General features: G+C 38.0%; 1 protein-coding gene across 1 annotated transcript; it reads right to left on the bottom strand.

The window, feature by feature from the left end:
* Positions 1 to 1151: 1151 nt before the first annotated feature.
* Positions 1152 to 15077, bottom strand: LOC141691243 (uncharacterized). Its single transcript, XM_074495981.1, has 4 exons — positions 14155 to 15077; positions 13693 to 14075; positions 13517 to 13611; positions 1152 to 1230 (listed from the first exon to the last, which is right to left on the bottom strand). Exons 1-4 carry the CDS (start codon positions 14963 to 14965, stop codon positions 1152 to 1154), a joined length of 1368 nt encoding a protein of 455 aa, XP_074352082.1. The 5' UTR covers positions 14966 to 15077.
* Positions 15078 to 26837: the final 11760 nt, after the last annotated feature.

A 26837-nucleotide genomic window follows, 5' to 3' on the forward strand; every position in this document is an offset into this window, starting at 1 on the left:
AGGTTTTTCAATCAAGGTGATTTCGTCCTTAGAAAAATGGAAGCCTCTGAAGTAGGGCAGAAAGGAAAGCTCGCCCCAAATTGGGAAGGACCATATACGGTCAAGAGTGTTCAAGGGAGAGGAACCTACAAGTTAGAGACTATGGATGGTTTTGAAGTCCCGAGAACTTGGCATGCACAAAACCTGAAGGTTTACTATGTGTAAATCAGTTGAGCACGATTCTCACTTGTCAAAATGACAAGTAGGTTGAAAAGCACCTTGAAGCTTTGCTTGCGTAGGATTTTATATTCTAATTCCAGTAGGATTTATATTGTTAATTCATGATTGTTAAGGGTCGAACACATACCATGTAAGGTTTTGGAGAACCAGACTTTATATTAATGAGTTTGAAATTATTTCAACCTTTGGATATTCAAGTTGTGATAATGATTTGTATGATTTTAACAAAGATCATGCTTTGATCATTAAAAGAAGAAAACTTCAAGAATTCTTTTATCATAAGGAGTGCTTGTTGCACAACTTAAAGGACCCAGTAGTTCAAGTCATTGAACATTCCCTTTAAAAGCATAATAAATGCTGAAACATTAAAGGAGAAGGGTATGAAAAAGAAAGCAGCATAGATAAACCCCGAAGGGTAATAAGTTCCGGATACAAGTTCTGAATACAATAACTTAAAAAAAAAAAAGAAAACAACAAATATAAGAAAAGCTACTCCTTCATATGGGAGCCTTCCTTCCCCTGCTCTTCCTCATTACCTTCCTTCTCAGTGTCCTTCGCGGGGGAAGCAGGAGGTGAAGTAGTACTGGGATCCAGGATGCGATCATCGGGATGGGGAGAGTTAAAAAGGGCATAAAAACTATCCTCTGTCTCTGGCTGCTCAGGACTTATAAAGTCCTTGGGATCTACTAGGCCAGGATGCTTCTCCGTGACCGCCTTCACAGCTGCATCCCATCCCTGGGTAAACTGCAGAGAATAAAGACTCTCATCATGGATTTCCATGAGATTCTTGAATTTATCAGAATCCATGTAATCATCAATGAGTTTTTCCTTATCACTTCTAAGCTTAACCAGCTCGGAATGAGCCTTAGACAGCTCCTCCTTCTTCGTATCCAGCTTCTTCTCCAGGACCTCAGCTCTCTCCTTCCACTTCTTCATCTCCCTCTCAAACTCGTATGAGTTCCCTTTCTAGGACCTAGCCTGATGGAGGGCCGCCTGGAAGTAAGTGTTGCTCTGCACAAAGAAACATGAGTTAACACAAGATTATAAAAATAGGAAAGTTGGAATTTAAAGAGAAGAGAAAGAGATGTTACCGCAGCTTGGGCTTGAGATCCCAGAAGTTCAATGTTCTCAATGTCACTCCCCGTGACAATGTCAGTGAAGTCGTGGGGAGTGATGGAATGGTACGACCAGTCCTTGGCATGTTTGGTGGATCCAACCACCATATCACTTCTCCTAAAGCCCTAGTTAGGCCTAAAGGAGTGCGCCTTAAATGGAGGATCCACATCATCCCCCAGCTCCACAACAGGGACGTGGGGCCTAAGGAAGGTGGGAGCATCAGGCTTGCCCCTGGGGTCTCTGTTCAGCTTGGCCCTCTTCTGAAGGCCAGATTCCCCCCTTAGGCCTGTTGATATTGTTAATGGCCTCGCAAACTGAAAGAACGATAAGAAAATATTAAAACTCTGGAAATAATAGAGTTGCAATAAAAGGGAGGAATGAAATAGTTGTGCAGATAAATTTACCCTTATCACTGGCCTGAGAGAGACCGACTTTCTTCAACTAGAACTCCTCTAAAAGGGTCCAAGTGTCTATTTTTCCGTCATCTGAAATGAGGGCTTGATAGGCCACCTCCTCCTCATCAGTTAACCTGATACTACCAGGACTACCATCTGACACTTTGCAAAAGGGCCTATGGAAAGTGTGGCCCAATCACCCCCAGCCCAGGTCAGCCTAACAAACTCGTCTCTCCACTTAGGGTTATTCTCAACTATAGAGTTACTATCAAAAATATGGGGAATTTTGGGCCGTTGACGGATTAAAACCCAGCCCGGTTGAGATAAGAACTGTTATAAATTGGAAAACTTTCCTAAAGACAACTACAAAAAGAGGAAATTTATTTCTAAGACAGAGAACCATAAAACAAATAATATTCCTCCATGCATTAGGAGGGAGCTGACATGGGTTAATTTTTACATCCGCAAGTAAGTGAGGAATAAATTCATGAAATGGGAACCTAAGACCTGCGGTCAGGGCTCCTCGATAAATAAACAGAGTGTCGCCCTCCCAGTTACATGTCCTATCCCCAGGGGCGGCCGGGGTAATCCTACGGTGGGGTGGAAGTTTATATGTGGTGTTCATAGTCTCAATTCTACCCTCAAACACGTGAAAAGTGTTACCATGGTTGTATGAATCTAATTCAGATAAAGAGGGATATTCATCACCTCTAGAGTTTATCATATCAATTAAAGAAGTGTAGGGAGATTGGATTTGAATGGAAGTACCTCTCTTGGAAGTGTTCATCTTCCCCAAACGAGCTAGATCTCGATCCGCCATTGATATTCTTTAGATAAAGGCTTGAAATCCATAAAAACTTGAAGGTGCTGGAGTTATGGTGGCTGAGACTGCCGGAAATCGCCCTTCTCGAGAGGAAACTTGAGAGAGTTTTGAGACAAGTTTGTGTGAGAAATGAGAAGTGAGAAGTGAAATGAGAATTCTCACTTCTCATCCCTCTTTTATAGCCGAAAAACTCGAAATACGAGGCGTTTAAAGCCCATAAAGCAAGGCCCAACTTGAGGAAAGCCCGCCAATAGGGGAAGTTTTAGGGACATTCTAGAAGAAGGAATGGAAACTGAAAGGTCAAAAATCGACCAGAATTTTAGAGAAATAGTTCGATCAGAGTCCTGATCGACAAAGGGAAGAATCCTGATCAAAGTTTCATTCGATTAAAAGGGTAAAAAGTCACTTAGTTCGATTAGAATCCTGATCGACAAAGGGAAGAATCTTGATCGAAATTTCATTCGATTAGAAGGTTAAAAAGTCACTTAGTTCGATCAAAGTCCTGATAAAAAAAGAATAAGATCCTGATCGAATTATTATTCAAACAAAAAGGTAGAAGTATGCTTAATCGATCAGAATCCTGACCAATTCGATCAGGAATTCTGGCATATTCACCTCAGACCTCATTGACAATAATACATTCAATTCGATCAGGATTCCTGGTCGAAATTCCATCGATTAGAGCGGCGCATTGTGAGCTAGTTCGATCAGGACTCCTGGTCGGTTTTGCATAAATCCTGGTCGAAATTCCATCAATCAGGGGGACGGATTGACGGTTAGTTCGATCATGATCCTGGTCGATTTCGATCAGGAATCCTGATCGACTTGACACGTCTCCTGATCAATTTTGAGCCAGAAATTGAGAATAAATCCAGAAAAAAAGGATAAATTCTGAAAATAAAGGAAAAATTCCTGAATATTAAGGAAAATTTCCTATAAATCCCAGAAATTAAAGGAAAAATCCCGGAAAATACCAGAAATTCCTAAAAAGAGGGAAGAAGGTACGAAAATAATAGGGAAGTTCTAAAATAACCATGGAGCCGTGAGCAAGGCAAATCGTTGTGAATGTGTAGGTCGCTCCACACTTTACGCAAAAACGATATCCTGTTAGGGAACAAATGAACTTAACTTCTGCGAAATCTTTTACGGTTTCCCAGAAGTTGGGGGCAAATGATATGGGCCTAAATATAGCCTAGATAAATAATTAATGTCGAATTAATTAGGCCTGATACGGTCTAGTAACAAAGCCCAACTAACAAGGTCCAAAACCCTGAATATTAACTAATTTTCGTAATTAATTAATAAGCTGATAAAATGAGTCCTAATGGAGAAATAAATCCTTGTAGATTGGCCTCCAAGGAACCTGGTGGGATAAGGAATCACCTTCCTACTTCTTACGACTCCAAAGTCCATTCTAATTCTGAGACTTGACCACCAAGTCTCCTAACCCAAGTCCAATTCAAGGACTCCCAACATCTATATAAGGGGCTTCACCCCACAAATCAGAACTATATTTTTTGGCTTGATTCTCTAAATTACAGAGATACGTAGGCATCTCGTAAAGGCAGAGTTAAGCTACGAAACACAAGAGCAGCCATTAAAGGCCTTGAGCTCCCGAACCTTAGTATTAAATACAGCAATTAATATACCCTAAGTTTTTATCCATAACAGTATTAAAATATGAGTAGCCATGTCACATTTTAATATCTTTCGGTTTTAGTGGTATAGTATTGATATGTGATGGTATTATTAAATTTTAAAATAAATATATGAGAATTGTTATATTCAAAATGAACAATATTCTAAATCTTAATATTTTAAATATCCACATTTGAATCCGTCAAAAGTATAATATATAAAATGCATGTATCGTTAATTTCAACCATACATAATTATTATATTATATATAATTATCTTTTATATTTTTTTTATTTTTTATAAAATTATTATATAAATAATAATAATATGTTATAATCAGCCCGTGTATCGCACGGGTTATAGGCTAGTATGTATTGATGCATGCATGTATTGATAATAACTATATAATAATGATAATGAGTTAGATATAAATATGCATGTTGAATATGTAATAATAATAAGTTTTAATAAATGAGTAATAAGATGAAATAAATATTACATTAATATTAATGTAAATATTTTATAAATATAAATGAAAGTATTAATAATTATATTTTTTTATATAATAATAAGTTGGATGTAAATATAAGTATTAAACATGTAATAATAAATGAGTATTAATGGTCACAATGAATATTCTATGGATATTAATTAGAGTATTTATGATTAAATTTGCTCAGCGAACCCCTTGTTACTGTATTATATATAATAGCATATAACCCGTGCGATGCACGGACTGATTATAATATTTGTAATTTTATTATTATATTATTTCGTAAAACTAAGTTATAAAAATAATGGTTATATATTATTGAGATTAAGGAAGTTAAAATATTTACGTATTAATTTGTATGTATTATATTATTGAAAGATTCAAAATTTCAATAGTTAAAATTTTAAAAAGTCTTTTCTTCTTCCAAAACCTATACGGCGGGTGCATGACCGATAGGAAAGTGGGATTCTTGAATAACACTGTATATGGATGATTTGCTATTATTTTTTTAATTTTTTTCTTGATTTAATAAATATTTTTTTATAATATAATTTGAATTAATAAAATTAATTTTGGAAATATTTAATTTTCTACTAAAAAGAAGTTAGAGTGCGCTTAGATATCAAGCTGGATTATAATTCATAGAGTTTATAGTTATATTAGATACATGATTTATTTATTTTAATTAAATAATATTTGTTTAAACATTTTTTGGAAGGTGTTAACATATTTTTTAGGAAGGTGTTAACCAACCGACCAAACAAAACCATATTTTAATTATAATAGTATAGTATATATATATATATAATAGATGTTAATTTTTTATGAAATTTTAAATTAGTTTTGTTTGTTTGATAAACGAGAATTTATTAAGGGAAAGATAATCAAACGTCTCTAGAGTCCGGGCCAGACCCATTTAAACGTGCAACATACCGGCTTAAACATGAACTTGTACTTTTGGCCCAAACATGAATTGGCACGTTTAACCACAGTGATAATTTTCCGAGTACTTTTGACCGGATTGAGAAGGACTTTCTCAGTCATTTGTACTGGTTATCTTTGCCGATTCAGCTCAAAAATATACACTTATAGCTACGCCACCACAGCTGCACCGCCATCATCACGGTAATTGTAGCAGTCCGAAACCCGATAACCAATGACTAATCGATTATTTCAGTATGATATTTACGGGGTGTTGTAACCAAATTTCTCTCACAACAATTAGGATACATATTCTAATCTTAAATATATGTTAAACATAGTTCTAATACAAGACCCTAACCTTCAAGTTTACATACAACGTGAGCCTAATCAATAAGCATAAACAACACTTTCAGGTATCGACATTCATATTATTTAATTTCAAATAATAAATATTAAAGATATAAACATGTTGTCAAGGGCGGATTCATGTAGGTGCCAGCGGGAACACGTGCCCCCACAGAACCAAAAACTAACAATTTTTATTAAAATTTTATGATATAAATATGTATATTTTATAAACTGCCCCACTAAAAAAGTTTAGTGCCCCAATAATGTTAATAAATCTTTCATAATTTGAGTCATTTAGTTTATTTATAATTATATGATCATAAATTGAATATTAAATGGTTGAAATCCTAATTTTGAACTATTGGTATAAAAATTTCAAAAAATCTAATAAAAATAATTTAAAAAATTGAATTAGAACCAGACAAATGGGACCCGGATCCGCCACTCCATGTTGCCATAGTTGTATCATGTCTAAAGTCATCAAGTAAGAAAAATCAATAATGATAGGGATAAATAAGTCCTGATTTTATAATTAATGGGCTGCTAGGCCCAATAATAATAAGATGTATAATATTCAGACCAGAAAGGTTAAGTCTGACGGACCAGATTAGGCCTGGTGGAATAAAAGAGGCCCAAAAAGCCCTGATTATTAATTAATTTCGTAATTAATTAATAAGGGAGAAATCAGATGTTGAAAAGAGTCCCGATGAGGATATAAATCCTTAGAGATTAGCCTCAAGGGGACCTGAAAGGATAAGGAATCAACTTCCTACTTCCTAGGACTCCTAAGTCTATCCTAATTCAGAGGCTTATCCACCAAGCCTCCTATACCAAGTCCAATTCAAGGACTCCCGCATCTATATAAGGGGCCTCACCCCACAAACCAAGAACTACGTTTTTTGACTTGATCCTTGGCAATCAGCAAGGTACGTAGGCATCTTGTTAAGGCAGATTGAGTCACGAAACACAAGAGCAGTCAAATCGAGCCTCGAAGCTCACGTTCCTTAGTATTAAATACAGCAATTATATATAGTAGTTTTAATCCATAACATTTGGCGCCGTCTGTGGGAAGTTACGCAACAACAACCATGGCGAGAACACGGAGAACAACCAGCACTCTGGAGGAGGGAACACCATCAGGGACAACCCAGGTGATTTCATCAACCGTGGAGGTTCCTCCCCATTCAACTTATGCATCTACTCAGGGGGAAGCCCAGACAGGGGCAACTCATCCTCAGCCACAAGGGACAACTCCCCCGACTGTTCAAGGTACGAATCCTCAAGTTCAACAAATACATATACCTGTGAATTCTCGACCCGTCGGGTATGAATACTCAACTATTGTTACTACTAACCCCCCTTATGGGATGCCCCTTCACCCTGAGGTTGGAGGAAGTGGATATGCTGGGCGAAGCGAAGCACGAGGGCGGTCGCCCCCCTATATACGAGGTTTGGATCCTATCCCTGAGGATCGGGAATTTTCTGGTCCATACACTGAGAGAGACTCCGAATCTTCGGATGATGAAGTGGCCCCAAGAAGGAGGCGTCCTGGAAAAGAGCCAATGGCCGATGGAAGGCAACGCCCCCAAAGCACCCCAGGGGCGAATCCCCAAGAAGTGCAGGAAAAGATCAGGGCTCATGAGGCTGAAATCCAAAGGCTGAGGCGTGATTTGGAGGCTTACCAAGCCACCAGACCCCACATACCTCCTAGGGGGAGAAATCCTCCTCCTATCATAGACCTGGATGGTCCGGTAAGAAGAAGGGCTGCTGTCCCAAGAACTGATCCAAGCAATCTCCTTCCCCTTGGGGATCCTGATGATCCAACTCCACCCTTCACAGAAGAGATAATGAATGCCCATATCTCAAGAAAATTTAAGATGCCCACTATCAAAGCCTATGATGGCACGGGAGACCCCGCTAATCATGTTAGGACATTCTCTAATGCACTGCTGCTGCAACCCGTGAATGATGCTATAAAGTGTCGGGCCTTCCCTCAAACCCTGTCGGGTATGGCTCAAAGATGGTACAGTCGCCTGCCCCCAAACTCTATTGGATCGTTCAGAGAATTAAGTCAGGCTTTTATTAAGCAATTCATCAGTGGAAGAGTCCATGAGAAAAGTTCAGCATCTCTTATGAGTCTTGTGCAGGGAGCTAAAGAATCCTTAAGAGATTACCTAAATCGTTTTACAAAGGAGGCTTTAAAAGTCCCAGACCTTGATGATAAGGTAGCCATGATAGCGCTGCAACAAGGAACTAGGGATGAGTTTTTCAAGATGTCTTTGGCCAAACGACCCCCTGAGAGCATGTTGCAGCTCCAAGAGAGGGCAGGGAAGTATATCAAGGTTGAAGAGAGTATGAGGAAGACCGTAGTAAGTAATGAGCCCACTGGAGGCAAGAAACGAAAAACTGATTTGGAGTACATCGCTAAGGATAAGTATCCTAGAACTGAACAAAACCCTGATTCAACCCCCAAGAAGGGAGGACCTGGGCAAAAGTTCACTGAATACGCTAAGCTGAATGCCCCCAGAAGTCAGATTTTGATGGAGATTGAGAAAGACAGAGATATTCGCTGGCCTAAGCCCTTGAAGGCTGATCCCGCCAAGCTAGATAAGGGCAAGTATTGCAGGTTTCACAAAGATGTTGGTCATGACACCGATGAGTGTAGGCAGTTGAAAGATGAAATTGAGTTTTTGATTCGAAAAGGAAGGCTGAACAAGTATACTGGAGATGGAGGAGACAGAAACAATAATGGAAGGAAGAACTTTGAAGATCGTAGGAGGGACCAAGATGATCAGGGGCGGAATCCCCAACCTAGAGGACCAGTTATAAACACCATTTATGGAGGGCCGAGACCTCGAGGGCCTGTGATAAACACGATCTTTGGAGGTCCAACTGCTGCTGGATTGTCCAAAAATTCCAGAAAGGCATATACTAGAGAGGTTATGCATATTGTTGGAGAAGCCCCGAAGAGGGCCAGGACAGAAGTAACATTGGCTTTTGATGATTCCGACCTAGAGGGTGTGAAGTTTCCCCATGACGACCCGCTGGTCATAACGCCGATAATAGGAAATAGCCCGGTTAAGAGGGTCCTTGTGGATAATGGTGCTTCTGTGGATATCTTGCTCCACGACACCTTTCTAAAGATGGGGTATAACGACTCCCAGTTGACACCAACCGACATGCCGATATATGGATTTGCTGGAGTAGAATGTCCTGTGGAAGGGATAATTAAATTACCAACCACCATAGGTACGGAGCCAAGGCAAGCAACACAGATGCTGGATTTTGTGGTGGTAAAGGCTAGTTCAACTTATAATGCTATCATGGGGAGAACAGGGATACATGCCTTCAAGGCAGTCCCCTCTTCCTACCATTCAGTCATGAAGTTTCCCACCCGAAACGGGATTGGAGAAGAGAGGGGAGATCAAAAAATGGCTAGAAGCTGTTATGTGGCCTCTTTGAGGGCAGATGGAGTCGGGGGGCAGGTTCTTCCTATTGAAGATATGGATGTTCGAGAAAATGATGAGAATAGAGGAAGGCCAGCAGAAGAATTGGATTCGGTTCCTTTAGATCCCAAGAATCCTGAGAGGATGACTTTCATTGGAGCTACATTAGAGGAGCCCCTTAGAGGGAAGTTAGTGAAATTTTTGCAAGAAAATAGTGATGTGTTTGCATGGTCAGCAGCTGATATGCCAGGCATAGACCCGGGGTTAATTACCCACAAGTTAAACGTGGATCCAAGCCGGAAGACAGTAAAACAAAAGAAAAGAAATTTTGCCCCGGAAAGACAAGAGGCTATAAAGCAGGAAGTGGAAAAGCTCTTAGAGGCTGGTTTCATTGAGGAGATTCAATTTCCGGAGTGGTTAGCAAACCCTGTAATGGTGAAGAAGGCTAATGGAAAGTGGAGGATGTGTATAGACTTCACCGATCTGAATGATGCATGTCCCAAAGATTATTTTCCGCTGCCTAGAATTGATACTTTGATTGATGCCACCGCTGGACATGAGATGTTGAGTTTCATGGATGGATTTAGCGGATACAACCAGATCAAAATGCATAAGGATGACATTCCAAAGGTATCATTTATCACTGACTTTGGTGTTTATTGTTATCTTGTTATGGCGTTTGGTCTCAAGAATGCAGGAGCCACCTATCAAAGGTTGGTGAATAAAATTTTTAAAGATCTTATTGGGAAGACTATGGAAGTCTATGTTGATGACATGCTAGTCAAGAGTCTAGTAAAGACTGATCATATAACCCATTTGAGGGAAGCTTTTGAGGTCCTGAGGTACCACAAGATGATGTTGAATCCCACGAAGTGTGCTTTCGGAGTAGGATCTGGAAAATTCTTGGGATTGATGGTCTCAAAGAGGGGAATTGAGGCTAACCCCGATAAAATAAAGGCAATCCTGGACATGGAACCCCCAAAAACTGTCAAGGATGTTCAGAAACTCACAGGAAGGGTTGCTGCGCTAGGGCGATTCATCTCCAAGTCAGGAGACAAGTGCTTGTCATTCTTCAAGTCATTAAAGAACATTAAAGACTTTGTATGGAGTGAGGAAAATCAGAAGGCATTTGAAGAGTTAAAGAAGTATATGGGCCAGGCCCCGTTGTTGGCCAAGCCAGTTCTGGGTGAAGTTTTATTCTTGTACTTGGCTGTTTCAGAAAGCGCCTTGAGCGCGGTGTTGGTTAAGGAGGAACTGAAAGTCCAGAAACCCGTATACTATGTCAGCAAAATTTTGCGTGGTGCTGAGTTGAATTATTCAGCCATTGAGAAATTTGCTTTAGCCTTGGTGATGGCTTCAAGAAAGCTGCGTCCTTATTTTCAAGCTCACCAAATTGAAGTGCTAACAAATCAGCCACTGAGAAATATCATTCACAGTCCCAAGGCAAGTGGGAGACTAATTAAGTGGGCAATAGAGTTGGGAGAGTTCGATCTCAAGTATAAGCCACGTATAGCCATAAAAGCCCAGGCACTAGCTGACTTCGTGGTGGAATGTACCATACCCAACCAAGAAGTCGGGGGGCAGGAAGATACCACACCTCAAGACAAGGGAGTCGACAATGGGGACAAGGAGAAAGAATATTGGGTTCTCTATTTTGATGGAGCATCAAAAACAAATTCCAGTGGAGCAGGGTTGGTTTTGCAAAGCCCTGATGGATTCTTAATTGAGTATGCCATGAAGCTAGACTTCCCAACCACAAACAATGAGGCAGAGTATGAAGCCCTGATAGCAGGCCTTGGTCTAGCTGGGACACTTAGAGTCAAAAACTTAAAGGTCCGTGGAGACTCAAAGCTGATCATATCCCAAGTAAAGGGAGAATTTGAGGCAAGGGATGATACAATGGCTAAATATGTCCGCCTAGTAAGGGCTGTGATGACCCAATTTAATGAATGTCATGTTGAGCACATTCCAAGGGAAGAAAATGTTAAGGCAGACGCGCTATCAAAGTTTGCTTCATCTGAGATAGAAGAAAGTTCAGGGAGTGTATACTTTCGTGTTTTAAAGACGCGAAGCATAGATGTTAAGCTTGTGGCTCCCATAGGCCTGGGGACGTCATGGATCGATCCCATTAAGGCTCACATTCAAACCGGATGGTTGCCAAGCGATGCAACTGAAGCACGAAAGTTAACTGTTCGAGCACTAAGGTACTCCTTGATAGATGGGATTCTGTATAAGAGATCTTTCGTGGTTCCTTACTTGAGGTGTCTCAGGCCGGATGAGGCACGCTTGGCTCTTGAGGAAGTGCATGAAGGCATTTGTGGGCAACACTTGGGGGGCAGGGCCTTGGCTCATAAGATAACTCGTTTAGGCTTCTATTGGCCAGAAATGATGGCTGATGCCAAAGAATATGTAAAGAAGTGTGATCGTTGTCAGAAGCATGCACCAGTCGCCAGACAACCCCCCGAGATGCTGACCTCTATCAACTCATCTATTCCCTTTGCTATGTGGGGGATGGATATTCTAGGGCCTTTTCCTATGGCCACAGCACAAAGGAAGTTTCTGATTGTAGCCATTGATTATTTCACCAAGTGGATCGAAGCCAAACCTTTGGCCAAAATCACAACTAAGCAGGTTGCACAATTCCTGTGGGAAAACATCATGTGCCGATATGGAATTCCCCGTATCCTCGTCACTGACAATGGAACGCAATTCAACAATGAGGAATTCAAGAAGTATTGTGAAGAAAATGAAATTGAGTTACGATTCACCTCTGTGGCTCACCCGCAAGCCAATGGGCAAGCGGAAGTAGCAAATCGGATAATCCTGGATGGACTAAAGAAGAGGATCGAAAAGTCGAGAAATAATTGGGTAGATGAGATACTTCCCATATTATGGGCTTATAGGACTACCTGTAGAGTCACGACAGATGCAACTCCTTTCATGTTGGCATATGGGGCGGAAGCAGTAGTTCCCGTGGAGATATCACATTCTTCTCCAAGGATTCAGGCTTTTGATGAAAAAGAAAATGAGGAAGGGCAGAAGTTAGCCCTGGATTTAATCGATGAAGTACGAGATAAAGCACACGCAAAGATAGTAGAATATCAGAAAAAGGCTTCATTCTACTACAACCTGAGGGTTAAAGAGAGGTTTTTCAAACAAGGTGACCTAGTCTTGAGAAAAATAGAGGCTTCTGGTGTCGGACAGAAAGGAAAGCTTGCCCCAAATTGGGAAGGGCCGTATAGAGTCAAGAGCGTTCAGGGTAGAGGAACCTACAAGCTGGAGACTATGGATGGTTTTGAAGTCCCGAGAACCTGGCACGCACAAAACCTGAAGGTTTACTACGTGTAAGATGGTCGAAGTACGATTCTCACTCGTCAGGATGGCGAGTAGGTTGAAAAGCACCTTGAAGCTTTGCTTGCTTAGGATTTATATGTTTTAGTTTTATTACGAAATTTATTAAGACTTGTGTAAGGGACGAATCCCAGACAATTTTATGAAATTCATAAGTTCTTCAAAGTATGATTGTGGCCTAACAAATAAAAATCAAATGCATGGATGCAAAGCATAAAAGGTGATAAATGAGATAGATCTGATAGATGTTACAAAAGTTTGATAAATAAAGTCTCGAAAATAAAAAAGCCACGCAGGGCTGAAAAAGCTCTAAGGAGCTGAGGTGCCCTCGGCGTCCATATCATCGTCTTCTCCGCTCTCGCTAGATGTCTCCGTTGTCTCGGAGGAGGAAGAGCTGTCATCCTCAGCAGGTCTGGAAAAAGACTCGGGAGGAGGAAGAAGTGGATCCTGAGGAACATGATCCGAGACAACTACTCGGGTACGAAACCTCTGTAGCAAAGCCTCATCGTCAGGGCAGATGTAGTCCGCCGGGTTAATATCAGGACAAGCCTCGTTCACGGTCCCAAGGGCCGTGTCCCAACCAGTCCTAAAAAACTCGGGAAAGACTGAATCATCCCTAATCCTCATGGATTGGGCAAACTCCTCCGAGTCCAGATAATTGTCTATAGCTTTATCCTTCTCCGCCCGAAGTACCACCAGCTCGGCGTTAGACTCTCCGAGTTCTTCCTCCTTGCGCTTGAGCTTCTTCTCCAGGGTAGCATACTTCTTCTGCTGCCTCCTGAGAGCATTATCGGCCTTATCAGAAGCCCGCTTCCATGATTCGGCTTGCCTCACAGCGCCTTGAAAGTAGGCGTTAGACTGAAACAAAACAATTAACAAAGTATAAGGCAAGAAAGTGCTACAAGAACGAGAAATAAGTTTAAAAAAGAGAAGGCATACCGAAGCCAGAGATTGGGCTCCCATGAGCTTAATCCTCTCAAGGTCAGGGGTGGCCACCACATCAGTAAAGTCCTTTGGGGTCACGCTATGGTAGGACCAATCCCAAGCATGCTTCGTGGAACCAACCACGGTATCCCCTCGGCGGAATCCCCAGAGAGGCTGAAAGGCGCCTGTAGCAGCAGCAGCAGGGGCAGCAGCAGTGATAGGAGCATTATGGCCCTCAGCTCCTTCAGTTGAAGCCTCCCCCATAGGCTCCTTGTGCTTTCTCAAGAAGATAGGCTCTGTCGCCTTTCCCCGGGTGTCTAGGCCTGCGAGCCGAGCTTTCTTCATCCTAGCTGTCTCCTCAACCAAAGGAACGTTGTCCTCGTTAATCTCCTTAGCAGCTGAAACAAAACAAAGGACAAAATAAGTGAAGTTAATAACGCATGAAATGAAGTAAAATTGAGAAGGGAAGAAAAATACCCTGTTGAGAAACAGAGGATAGTCCCACATGAATTAGGGAAAACTCCTCTAAGAGAGTCCAGCTGGTGGTCGTACCATCATCCTGAGTAAGGCCATTATAAATAATAGTTTCTTCAGGAGTTAAGTGAATGGATTTGAGGCTACCATCACTGACCTTCCCAAAGGAAGATCGAAAGAGCGTGCCCCAGTCGCCATTCTCCCAACGTAACCCAACGAAACTATTCCTCCAATTTGGATTATTATCAGGAATAGAGGCGCTATTAAAGATATGTTTGCTTTTGGGCCTTTGTTTGACATAAACCCAGCCACAAATATTAGAAGAACTATTGTAACATTGGAAGACTTTCCTAAAAACGGCTACCGAAAGAGGAAAGCCCTCCCTAAGACAACAAACCATAAAACATAGAATATTCCTCCAGGCGTTTGGAGGAAGCTGACATGGGTTGATTTGTAAGTCGGCCAAAAGATGAGGGATAAAAGGATGGAAAGGGAACCTAAGCCCAGCGTTAAGGGCGTCGGTGTAGATGAAAAGAGTATCGGGCCTCCAGTGGCAAGTACGGTCACCACCAGAGACTGGAACTAGTCTAAAGGGGGGAGGGACGTTATAACGAGCATTTAGTTTATTGAAATCTATGTTATGCCAAGTATTACAGTGATTAAAAGAGTCGAGATGTGCAGTGGAGGGATATTCATCCCCCCTAGTATTAATCATATCAATTAAAGACATATATGAAGAGCGGATCTCGATATCCTTACCTCGTTTTGAAGCCGAGGCAATTTTGGCCGCCCTCTCAGAATTCTTGTCAGCCATTAGAAAGATTAGAAAGCTAGAAAAAGCCTGAAGGAGAGGTTGGAAAACTAAAGGAGGGATTTGAGAAAGGAAAGGCTAGAAAGTTGGAGGAGGGATGAGGAGAAGTTGTAAAATGAAATGAGAGGTGAAATGAGAGGTGTGAAGAAATAAAACTCTCACCCCACCTTTATATAGCCAAGGAAGAAGGAAAATGGGCCTTAAAAAAAGCCCATTTGGGCCCAAAACTTAGAAGGTTCTGGAATAATCCAGGAAGTTCTAGCAAAAATCAGAGGAAAATTAAAGTTTTTGAAGAATCTGGAAGAATCCAGAAAAACCCTAGAAGGATTTGGAATTTGGGCTTAGAAAATGAAAGCCCATCTCAGAAAAGGGCCTAATTTTAGAAAAATCAAGCCATGTTGAGGCCCAAATGATGTTTAAGAAAAAAGAGTGGGAAGGGAGCCCAGTTAAAGCAATGGGCCAATTGCAAAAAACTAGTTGGACCAAGGAAAATGGGCCAAGGTTTTTTCTATTGTAGCCCAGGAAAAAGGGTAGGCCAAATTAGAGAATAGGCCCAGTTAAAATGAGCCCAAGTCTTAGCCCAGAATTGAGAATCCAAGGATATACAAAAAATATATATGTATTCTTGAACCTTTCGAAGAGAAAACACAGAAAAATCCTGGTCAAAATGTTCCTGCTCGAAAATCCTTCGACCAGGGCTTAAAAGGAAGGTTAATTCGGTCAGAAAGTAAGAATCTTGACCGAAAGGGAAGAAATCCTATTCGAAAAAAAAAAAAAAAAAAAAAAAAAAAAAAAAAAAATTTTACTGGTTCGACCAGAATATTTCCTGACACTGTCGACCAGGAATCAAGGTAAAATCCTGGTCGAATAGTACCTGCCCGAAATAGCTTCGACCAAGGCAAGAGATGGTGGTTAATTCGGTCAAAAAATGGGGATCTTGACCGAAAATCTTAACCGAAAATTCCTGGTCGAAAAATCCTATTCGAAATAAAAAAAAAAAAAAAAAAAAAAAAAAATATATATATATATATAGGAAAAAATCCTGGCCGAAATTCGACCAGGAATCTTGCTCGAACCCAACCTGCTCGAAATTCAATCGACCAAGGCATACTGAAGGTTAATTCGACCAGGATCCTGGTCGAATGGATTCCTGGTCGAAAATTGTATTAAAAAAAAAGGGAGAAAAAAAAAAAAAAAAAAAAAAAAAAAAAAAAAAAAAGAAGAAAAAATCCTGGAAAATTAAGGAAATCCCTTAAATAATTTCTGAAAAATGGTAATATTTTCAGAAAATTAAGGAAAAATCCAGAAAATTAAGGAAATTCCTTAAATAATTTCTGAAAAATGGTAATATTTTCAGAAAATTAAGGAAAAATCCAGAAAATTAAGGATAAATCCCAGAAATTAGGGAAAAATCCAGAAATTAAGGAAATTCCTTAAATAATTTCTGAAAAATGGTAATATTTTCAGAAAATTAAGGAAAAATCCAGAAAATTAAGGATAAATCCCAGAAATTAAGGGAAAAATCCAGAAAATTAGGGAAAATCCCAGAAAATTAGGGAAAAATTCCTGGAAATTAAGATAATTTCTGAATAAAAGGAAGATTCGTTGTAAATGTGTAGGTCGCTCCACACTTTACGCAAAAACGAAACCCTGTAAGGGAACGAATAGATTTAACTTCTGCGAAACCTAATCAATGTTTCCCAAAAGTTGGGGGGCAAATGATAGGGATAAATAAGTCCTGATTTTATAATTAATGGGCTGCTAGGCCCAATAATAATAAGATGTATAATATTCAGACCAGAAAGGTTAAGTCTGACGGACCAGATTAGGCCTGGTGGAATAAAAGAGGCCCAAAAAGCCCTGATTATTAATTAATTTCGTAATTAATTAATAAGGGAGAAATCAGATGTTGAAAAGAGTCCCGATGAGGATATAAATCCTTAGAGATTAGCCTCAAGGGGACCTGAAAGGATAAGGAATCAACTTCCTACTTCCTAGGACTCCTAAGTCTATCCTAATTCAGAGGCTTATCCACCAAGCCTCCTATACCAAGTCCAATTCAAGGACTCCCGCATCTATATAAGGGGCCTCACCCCACAAACCAAGAACTACGTTTTTTGACTTGATCCTTGGCAATCAGCAAGGTACGTAGGCATCTTGTTAAGGCAGATTGAGTCACGAAACACAAGAGCAGTCAAATCGAGCCTCGAAGCTCACGTTCCTTAGTATTAAATACAGCAATTATATATAGTAGTTTTAATCCATAACAAATAATAACACAAGTAAGCCCAAGGATCACATGTAGGTATGCTAACTCTATTTTCAAAAAAAAATTGATTGATATGATATACAAACAGGATGATTCATAAATCTTTACAAGGATGTAATTTTTATAAGTACTAGTTTACAACCCGTGCGATGCACATGTCTTGGTTAATATTTTTATTTTAATTTTTTATAATTTTATTAAAATTTATATAAATAATTAAATACTAAATAATGATTATATAATTATGTAAGTCATATGTCATAGCCTATTTGTATATTCGAGGATTCAACTCAACTCAAATAAGAATGTAATAAGTAAATAGTGGATCGACCGTCAGAGAGATCTCGCAAAGTAATATCTGTCAAAGGATTCAGAGACAAGGTTCATCTACAGACTTGAGGAGTTAATTCACTGGAAGAAGTTCAAGAAGTTGATCATGCCTCAGTGATATAAATCAAGATCGTGGATTTAATCAAGTGACAGAGATCTCGTCAGAGTATCAATTAATTACAAGGATTCAATCTGAAGAAAATCAGAGTATCAAAGTCAAGACATGAAGAAACGTCACGGAAGTTAGTCACTCATGAACCAGACAGTACATCGAGTGTCAACATTGAAGTGACGGAATTGATTCATAAGTCTCAGTGATTTTCAGAAGATTATCAGAAGATTGGATGCTGCTCAAGGTTAGTATTAATTCTCTATTAATTAATTAAGTCATATAATTTAATTAAGAAAATAAATTATATCTGCAAAGATTAATTTATTGATTAATTAAATTAATTGATTAATTAATTCAGAATTAATATTAAGGATTTTCAGGTTTTTAATTGGTTTAAAAATCTATTTAAATTGAAACAAGGCAAACTGATTGTATTAGTATGACAATCGGTATGACAATCAATAGTCATACCGAAAGTCATGCTAATTCATTTAATTGTCTTGTTAGAATTTTTATTAGATTAAAAATCTGTTATTAATCTTTGCAAGACAATCTGAATTGTACTTATGTGACAATCGGTATGACAATCAATTGTCATACCGAAAGTCATGCCAGTTCAAATAGATTGTCCTGCCGAAAGTCATGCTGGTTCAAATGATTGTCTTGCTAATTCAAAAGGATAGTCTCACCGATTGTCATGCAAGCTTACAGGATTGTCATTGCAGTTCATTTGCATTCGGCTGTTTACTTAAAAAGAAAAAGAAGCAGCAGAAGTTCATCTATCCAACACACAATACAAGAACAAAAGAAAGCAGCCGCCTCTGAAAAATATCATCCTTCTCTGCAGAAATTCAAGATCAATTTCTAGTTTGTTAATGTTAAATCCAAACCACTAGAATTATTTATCTTGTTCTTGTGTAACAATCTAGCGGATCAAAATCCCTAGAACTTAATCTCAAATCGCGTTTAGCATTTGATTCTAATTATTGCAAAAATAGAAAAAGTTCATGTCGAATTTATTCTAGATTTGTGATAATTGATTTGAGATTAATACCTTGTAATCGATACAGTTGTTGTAACACCTTTCAAGTTTAATAATATTTTTATTTAACTTGAATTTTGTTTCACATTTTTTATTCCGCATTTAATTCGATTATTCGGTACTGTTTGTATTCAACCCCCCCTTCTACAAACACATTGGGACCCAACAATTGGTATCAGAGCCTTCTGATTAACGAACAAATCAAGATCCTAGACTTTTGTGATTTTTCAACTCCTTGAATTTTTATTTATTCAAAAATTCATAATGACTTCACATAAAGTTGGAACCGTTAAAATTCCACAATTTGATAAAGAGAATTATATCATGTGGAAGAAGAAGATGCTATTATTCTTACAAGTTGCAAATCCCAAATATTCAAACTTGTTAAAGAAGGGTATAAAAACTCCGATGGTTATTGAACCGGAGGTAATAATAGATGGTGTGGTGACTACTGAAGCTAGAACCTATCCAAAAGAGCCTGAAGATTTTACTCCTGCTGAGAAGGAAGAAGCCTCCTTGGATGCCAGCCTTCAATTAATATTAATTGATTCCCTTGATCCCTTGATGAACAGACATGTGATGAACTGTAAAAATTCCAAACACATGTGGGAAACTATTGAGGTGATTAATGAAGGCACAGAGGAAGTTAGGGAGAACAAGTTGGAAATCCTAACCTCTGAATATGAACATTTCAAATCAAATCCAGGAGAAGGAATTACTGAAGTGTTTGAGAGGTACAATGCGTTGATCAACAACCTGAACATCAATGGAAAGTATTATTCAATCAGGGAGGTCAACAAAAAGTTCCTTTTAACACTGCCAGCTCATCTTGAACATAGAATCACTGCCATTAGAGAAGCTAGAGATCTGAGTGAGATTTCTTTGGACAGGCTCTATGGAGTGTTAAAAACTTATGAGTTGGAGCAGATTCAACAAAAGGAAGTCTACGGGAAGGATAGAATGGTCAGCACATCTAATGCACTTGTAGCTGAAGGTCAACAACAACAACAATCTCAACAGTTAGAAAGAATGGTACAGTTTTCCAAGGGTGAGGAAAATGAGTTAGTAGCAGAATATGATCCTCCTACTACAAATCAATCAAGTGATGATTTTTATTCCTTGGAAGAGCTGGAGCAATTGGAAGACGAGTCAATGGCCCAAATTGTCAAAAGATTCTCCCATGTCAGATTCAAGAGGAATCCCAAGCTTAAGTACAAGTCCAACTACAACAAATTCCAGAAAGGTGGATCTTCATCCTCTAACACCAGCAGTGGTGGATACAAAACAGGGATGGTTGATCGGAGCACCATTAGATGCTATAACTGCAATGAGTTGGGACACTTTGCCACAGAATGTAGGAAGCCAAAGCAAGTAAGAAAGAACTCTGAAAGGGCTTATCTGGCAAAGGGAAGAAGCTGGGATGATATTGACAGTGAAGATGAAGATGAAGGAAATCTTGCTCTTATGGCTATTGATGGAAAAGCTTCATCGTCAAGAATAGAGGTAAAACTTTCTGATGCTGAAATGGTTTATCATCTAAGAGGTAACTTAGATTGTGCACGTCGTGATAATGAACTGTTAAGTTTACAGATCACAGACCTTGAGAAAGAGGTCAATGAATTAAGACTTGTGCACATTAATCAAGACAGATTAAAAGAACAGGTATCTTTTCTAGAGAATAGAGTTGACTGTTATAGAAAACTCGAAACTATTCTCAAAGACAAGATCACCGGTCTTGAGACTAAGGTTAGAGCCTACTTCAATTCTTGTTCGAAGGCTAAAGAGTTCTACAGTAAGCAAGCTGTTAATCAAACATCTGGAATAGGTTATGATTACAATGCTGCTATTGGAGAATTAGGCATAAACTCCCCTCCTCATGTATGTGCTAAAGGGAGGGAAGTACCACATGTGCTTAAGGGTGTTGATGAACCCCTCTATAAAGCATCAATTGCTGAACCATTTGATGCGACCTCTTCTGTTATTCAAGAAGAAATACGTGCTGAGGATCATGCTTATGAGAAGATTGTTTCCAAGTCAAGTGAGTCGAAAGTTCCAGTCAAAGTTGTGAAAGCAACTGAGACTAACTCAGACACACATGAGTTGGATAACAATAATGCCATGTCTACCATGCATAAATTGCCTGCTGTTAATCACTCTCATAAAGCATGTGGTGTTGCTAATTGTATGTCTTGTGCTTTTAATATGATATATGCTTATTTTAATGGTAAGCATGTGTCTAATGATAAGACTACTCCTCGTCAGCATGTGAATAACAAGAAGCATGATAGGTCTAAGACTGCTAGTCCTTCTAAGGCTAGAAAGGAGACATTTGTGCCTAAGCTTAAACAGAAATTTGTTAAAGCTGTTTACAAGGTCAAATGTTCAGTCATTGAGAAAGTTGAGACAATTAAAATTAAAAATGTTGTTTTGCCTGATAAAGGACAGTTCTACAAGTATGCCGGGCCCAACCAAGTTTGGGTTCCGAAGAAGGTCTAATCCATTTGAAGTGCAGGGCATTAAACAGGTGTAACCGGTAGTGTGGATTCTTGACAGTGGATCATCAAGACATATGACCGGAGATAGAGCCCTGCTATCAAATGTGGGTTGAGAAAGCTGGCCCCCTGGTTACCTTTGGAGATAACAGCAAAGGTTTATCTGAGGGATATGGCTGTTTGCAAGCTGGGAATGTTATCATTGTAATTTTGTATATTGTGCTAGGTTATTATCAGGAAGCAGTATCTAACATATAGCACCAGTGACGAGACTTGAGAATATTACGACATATCAGACACCTGCTGCACATTACACTTGGAATTGTACTCTAGTAAGATGTGTACAAGTGTACTCCTGTTTGGTGAGTCAACAGAGGAAGTCAGTGCACCACAGTTCATGGACTTTGCAGCTGCAGATCTATTGGACTATGCAATTTCTTCTTCACAATCTCACTTCAGGTTGGTATGAACTAGTATACTGCTCAAGCAATCGTCAAGGACATGGTATGGCACTCTAACAGAAGTTATAATTTTATATGAATAAGTAGAGTCGTCATATTAATAACTATCTTATCACTAAGCACAATCATATTGTTTTATATGTGCAGTGGTATATTGTTAATGCAACATAACAATTAGTATCTAAGGTACTTGACAAGTATCGGTCAATGATATGTTGTTAACATTATGTTGCAGATATTTGTAAGCTTTTGACATGAATGAGAATTACTTAGACTTTACCCTAAGTGATCAATGTTTTATCAAAAAACTCATTCATATTGAAAAACAAAAATTAAACTTCTTTCTACATTAGTGATTTCTTATTTCATGTAAAATCTTTTGAAATCACTATTGTAAATCATTTTCTCTCTATTACCATATATTCTGTGTTACAGGTTCAGTCTCCAATGACTTTCTTTCATTGACAGTCATGAGGTTGAAAACCCACAACGTCTATCCCAGACTGTAAAGACAAACACAAAAACAGAACCAAACAACACTCTCTTACCACTAAATGTAGTATGAATGAGCGTGAGGGAGATAGTGCCTTAGTGCACCACATAAGGAAGGTTCTGTAGTCAACCCAGTAGCTCTGTCTCCTACATAGATGAGTAGTATTTAAACCGAGACAACTGCTAGCCCCCATACATCTTCTCAAAAAGATGTAATGGCTGAAAAGGCACAAAAACAGTTACTAGATTCATTCTCTCAACAGGGTGAGTCTATTGAATTTTGCCTGTCGGCCAAGGTATCCGATGTAGTGTCACCACTTCAAACATAATCAATTCTTGATGCACAAGGAGAGGTTACACACACAAAGGATGAGTTGACGGAAACAAGAGTTTCGACCATTTTAAGGTCAGATTCGATTGTTCAAGGTTCGTTAGTGGACCAATTGCCTTTACAGGTGTTAGGAGAGGATACTGATCCAAAAGCCATATGTCAGTGGTCAGTGTCTACCTCCCCAGGCTTAAATCCCCTGGATGCATCTGCGGATAGTGGATCTGACATAGGTGCAGATCGGCAACTTGTTGACAATGATTCAGATATTGCCTGATAAGTCACAAGGAAATGTCTTCACAGGCATTAGAAGGGAACTTTGATCTTCATGCTAAATTCTTTGGATCATTGTTTACCTTCCCAGAATTCAAATCTGGAACCCTAAAAGGGAAACTAGCAACTTGTAGATTATGACTCAGATTCATCTGACGAGTTTAACAAGGATGGGGATTTGTGAACTCCCATTGCACCACCTGTGACCTCCTTAAGGATGGCTAAGGTGATTTTCCTTGCAGGTACAGCTGGATTATGGAGCTATGAGAGAAGAGTGATACACTTGTGAGAATGAGTGTAAACACGAGTGGAGAGAAGAGTGAAACACATGTGAGGTACACTAAAACATAATCACACACTCACAGTGAGGAAGAAACAGAAACTACTTGTTATTTCTTTTCCAACCAAGTGAAATATGAGAACTCCTTCAGACGACGGCATACATTCCTTCTTTAAGGGGGAGATAAAAGCTTAAGTAATAGTTTGGAGGATTCCTCAACTAAGGGGGAGAAATAGCAGGGAGGAAGAAAAAGAAAAATGTACACTACACCACACCATTGTTGTTTGTAACTACGGATCCTATTGTACGGGAGAGGTGGTAAACACAAGGTGATTTTCTGATAAGGGAAGAAGCTGTTAAGGGAGTACCATTGGTTTTATCTGCGGATCCTATTGTACGGGAGAGGTGGTAAACGAAGGTGATCTTCTTTAATTAGTTGATTCTCATAGGGGGAGAAGCAAGAGAGATATGGGCTTCTCAACAGGAAATGTGGTTGTACAAATGAAGATGGAACTACTTGAAGATATGTTCAGTCTAGAGGAACATCTACTTGGAATCTGGAAAATGTTAAATCTCATCCAGAACTTTTCTGCTATTTACTTTGCATGTATGTTTATATCTTTTTCTTATTTGTTAGTTGAGTTATCCTCTAGGTATTTGTGTGTTATTGTCTAACAAACAAATAGGGGGAGATTGTAAGTCATATGTCATAGCCTATTTGTATATTCGAGGATTCAACTCAACTCAAATAAGAATGTAATAAGTAAATAGTGGATCGACCGTCAGAGAGATCTCGCAAAGTAATATCTTTCAAAGGATTCAGAGACAAGGTTCATCTACAGACTTGAGGAGTTAATTCACTGGAAGAAGTTCAAGAAGTTGATCATGCCTCAGTGATATAAATCAAGATCGTGGATTTAATCAAGTGACAGAGATCTCGTCAGAGTATCAATTAATTACAAGGATTCAATCTGAAGAAAATCAGAGTATCAAAGTCAAGACATGAAGAAACGTCACGGAAGTTAGTCACTCATGAACCAGACAGTACATCGAGTGTCAACATTGAAGTGACGGAATTGATTCATAAGTCTCAGTGATTTTCAGAAGATTATCAGAAGATTGGATGCTGCTCAAGGTTAGTATTAATTCTCTATTAATTAATTAAGTCATATAATTTAATTAAGAAAATAAATTATATCTGCAAAGATTAATTTATTGATTAATTAAATTAATTGATTAATTAATTCAGAATTAATATTAAGGATTTTCAGGTTTTTAATTGGTTTAAAAATCTATTTAAATTGAAACAAGGCAAACTGATTGTATTAGTATGACAATCGGTATGACAATCAATAGTCATACCGAAAGTCATGCTAATTCATTTAATTGTCTTGTTAGAATTTTTATTAGATTAAAAATCTGTTATTAATCTTTGCAAGACAATCTGAATTGTACTTATGTGACAATCGGTATGACAATCAATTGTCATACCGAAAGTCATGCCAGTTCAAATAGATTGTCCTGCCGAAAGTCATGCTGGTTCAAATGATTGTCTTGCTAATTCAAAAGGATAGTCTCACCGATTGTCATGCAAGCTTACAGGATTGTCATTGCAGTTCATTTGCATTCGGCTGTTTACTTAAAAAGAAAAAGAAGCAGCAGAAGTTCATCTATCCAACACACAATACAAGAACAAAAGAAAGCAGCCGCCTCTGAAAAATATCATCCTTCTCTGCAGAAATTCAAGATCAATTTCTAGTTTGTTAATGTTAAATCCAAACCACTAGAATTATTTATCTTGTTCTTGTGTAACAATCTAGCGGATCAAAATCCCTAGAACTTAATCTCAAATCGCGTTTAGCATTTGATTCTAATTATTGCAAAAATAGAAAAAGTTCATGTCGAATTTATTCTAGATTTGTGATAATTGATTTGAGATTAATACCTTGTAATCGATACAGTTGTTGTAACACCTTTCAAGTTTAATAATATTTTTATTTAACTTGAATTTTGTTTCACATTTTTTATTCCGCATTTAATTCGATTATTCGGTACTGTTTGTATTCAACCCCCCCTTCTACAAACACATTGGGACCCAACAAATTATACTTTTATTGTGTATAATTTTAAGTTAAGTTTAAATAGTATAAATAGTATATAACTGATGAGATCTTATTCAAAAATAATAATGTAAATATTTTTTGTTAATGATATTCGAATTTGAAAACTTATATGTATCCTTATAAATATTAATATAATGTTTGTTGTAAACGGGATTCGAATATGAGAACTTATATGTATTTTTATAAATAATAATATAAATATTTGTTGTTGACGGGATTCGAACCTGAGAACTTGTGGAGTGTATCTTAATAGTATTTGGATCTAACATCTCTGATTATTTGATGAAGAAGATCTGACGGTCGTGATGGAAGATATAACCAAAATGAAGGGTTAACCAAACTACAAATTATACCTCATTCCGGTTATTATAGTATAATATAGATTTATAAATAATAATATAAATATTTGTTGTTGACGGGTTTCGATCCTGAGAAATTTTGCAGTATATTTTTTTAGTATTTGGATCTGACGACTCTGATTATTTGATGTAGAAGATCTGACGGTCGTGATGGAAGGAATAACCAAAATGAGGGGTTAACCAAACTATAAATTATATCTCATTCTGGTTATTATAGTATAGTATAGATATGTTTTCTTATAAATTAAAAATGTTTATGTATATAAATTCGATTCTTTTATCTATAAATTCGAATAACTTTTCTAACTTAAAATATGTTAAATCCAAATTCTAAAGTATGTCCAACCCATATTTTAACATTCTTATTCTTTATGTCTATTCTACATTTTGCTAGTTTCCAATTTTTTTTTAAAATTTAAATTTATTTTCAATTTTGAATATGTTAAGTAATTTTTTAATGATTGATATTTTAAATTCTAAAATGATATAAAAATAAAAATGGATTGAGACGATCTTAAAGTGTCACCTAACCTCTAGTTTATTCTTCTTAAACAAATAAGAAAAAGATTTACAAACAAAAATTACCGAATATTATAATGGAAAAATAAATATACCTTAAAGTATTGAATCGATAAAAAGCTCGCATTCATGTAAATTATAAACAATCCATTGTAGAACAATCACGAAACCTGACAAACATAAAACGAAATAAATTGTTAGTACTGAAGTCTATAAACATGAAACTCAAAAGTTATTGAATGAAGCTCATGTTTTTTCATGCATTATGTGTGGCTGATGAAGTTGGGGCTAGTTGAGATGCTAATGTTGAATTGGAACTATTGTATATTGAAATGGAAAAATACACATTAAATGTAATTAAAGATGCTCGCAGGGGTGTAGCACTAATTCGTGGCCACCTTCCTGTAAATCTTTGGTTGCATAGGTCTACTTGAGCATGGTGATTGAGTAACCAATGTTTTTTGCTTATTGGTTATGCTGGTCCCTAACGTGGTAGTAGAAATACAGTTATACAAAATTATGGACCTAAGTTGTCATAGACTCAAAATTTCGACACATGTTCTACTTCTAAAATAAATTTTAGTTATTATACTACATTAAAAGTCAAACTCGTTTCATCTATATATTGGAACACATATTCTACTTATAATATGTTTAAAGATATATTTTTATTTTTAAGAATTTAAAATTTCAAAACTCTAAAAAAAATTAAAAAAAATAGATCGGAACGATTTTAGAGCGCCACGGAATGAAACAAAACACTTGCATCACCAATATTCTTTTAAACTGATTTTT

The sequence above is a fragment of the Apium graveolens genome, chromosome 10, assembly GCF_009905375.1.
Source record: "Apium graveolens cultivar Ventura chromosome 10, ASM990537v1, whole genome shotgun sequence".
NCBI lineage: Eukaryota > Viridiplantae > Streptophyta > Magnoliopsida > Apiales > Apiaceae > Apium > Apium graveolens.

What these genes read in the sequence shown, in the direction of transcription:
- LOC141691243 (XM_074495981.1), bottom strand. Translation starts at nt 14,965, where the DNA reads ATGGCTGACAAGAATTCTGAGAGGGCGGCCAAAATTGCCTCGGCTTCA. An exon ending in ATCCTCTGTTTCTCAACAGG is followed by an intron (nt 14,076 to 14,154) that starts GTATTTTTCTTC and finishes GTTTTGTTTCAG; the next exon opens with CTGCTAAGGAGATTAACGAG. An exon ending in CTCAGGAGGCAGCAGAAGAA is followed by an intron (nt 1,231 to 13,516) that starts GTATGCTACCCT and finishes TTCTTTGTGCAG; the next exon opens with AGCAACACTTACTTCCAGGC.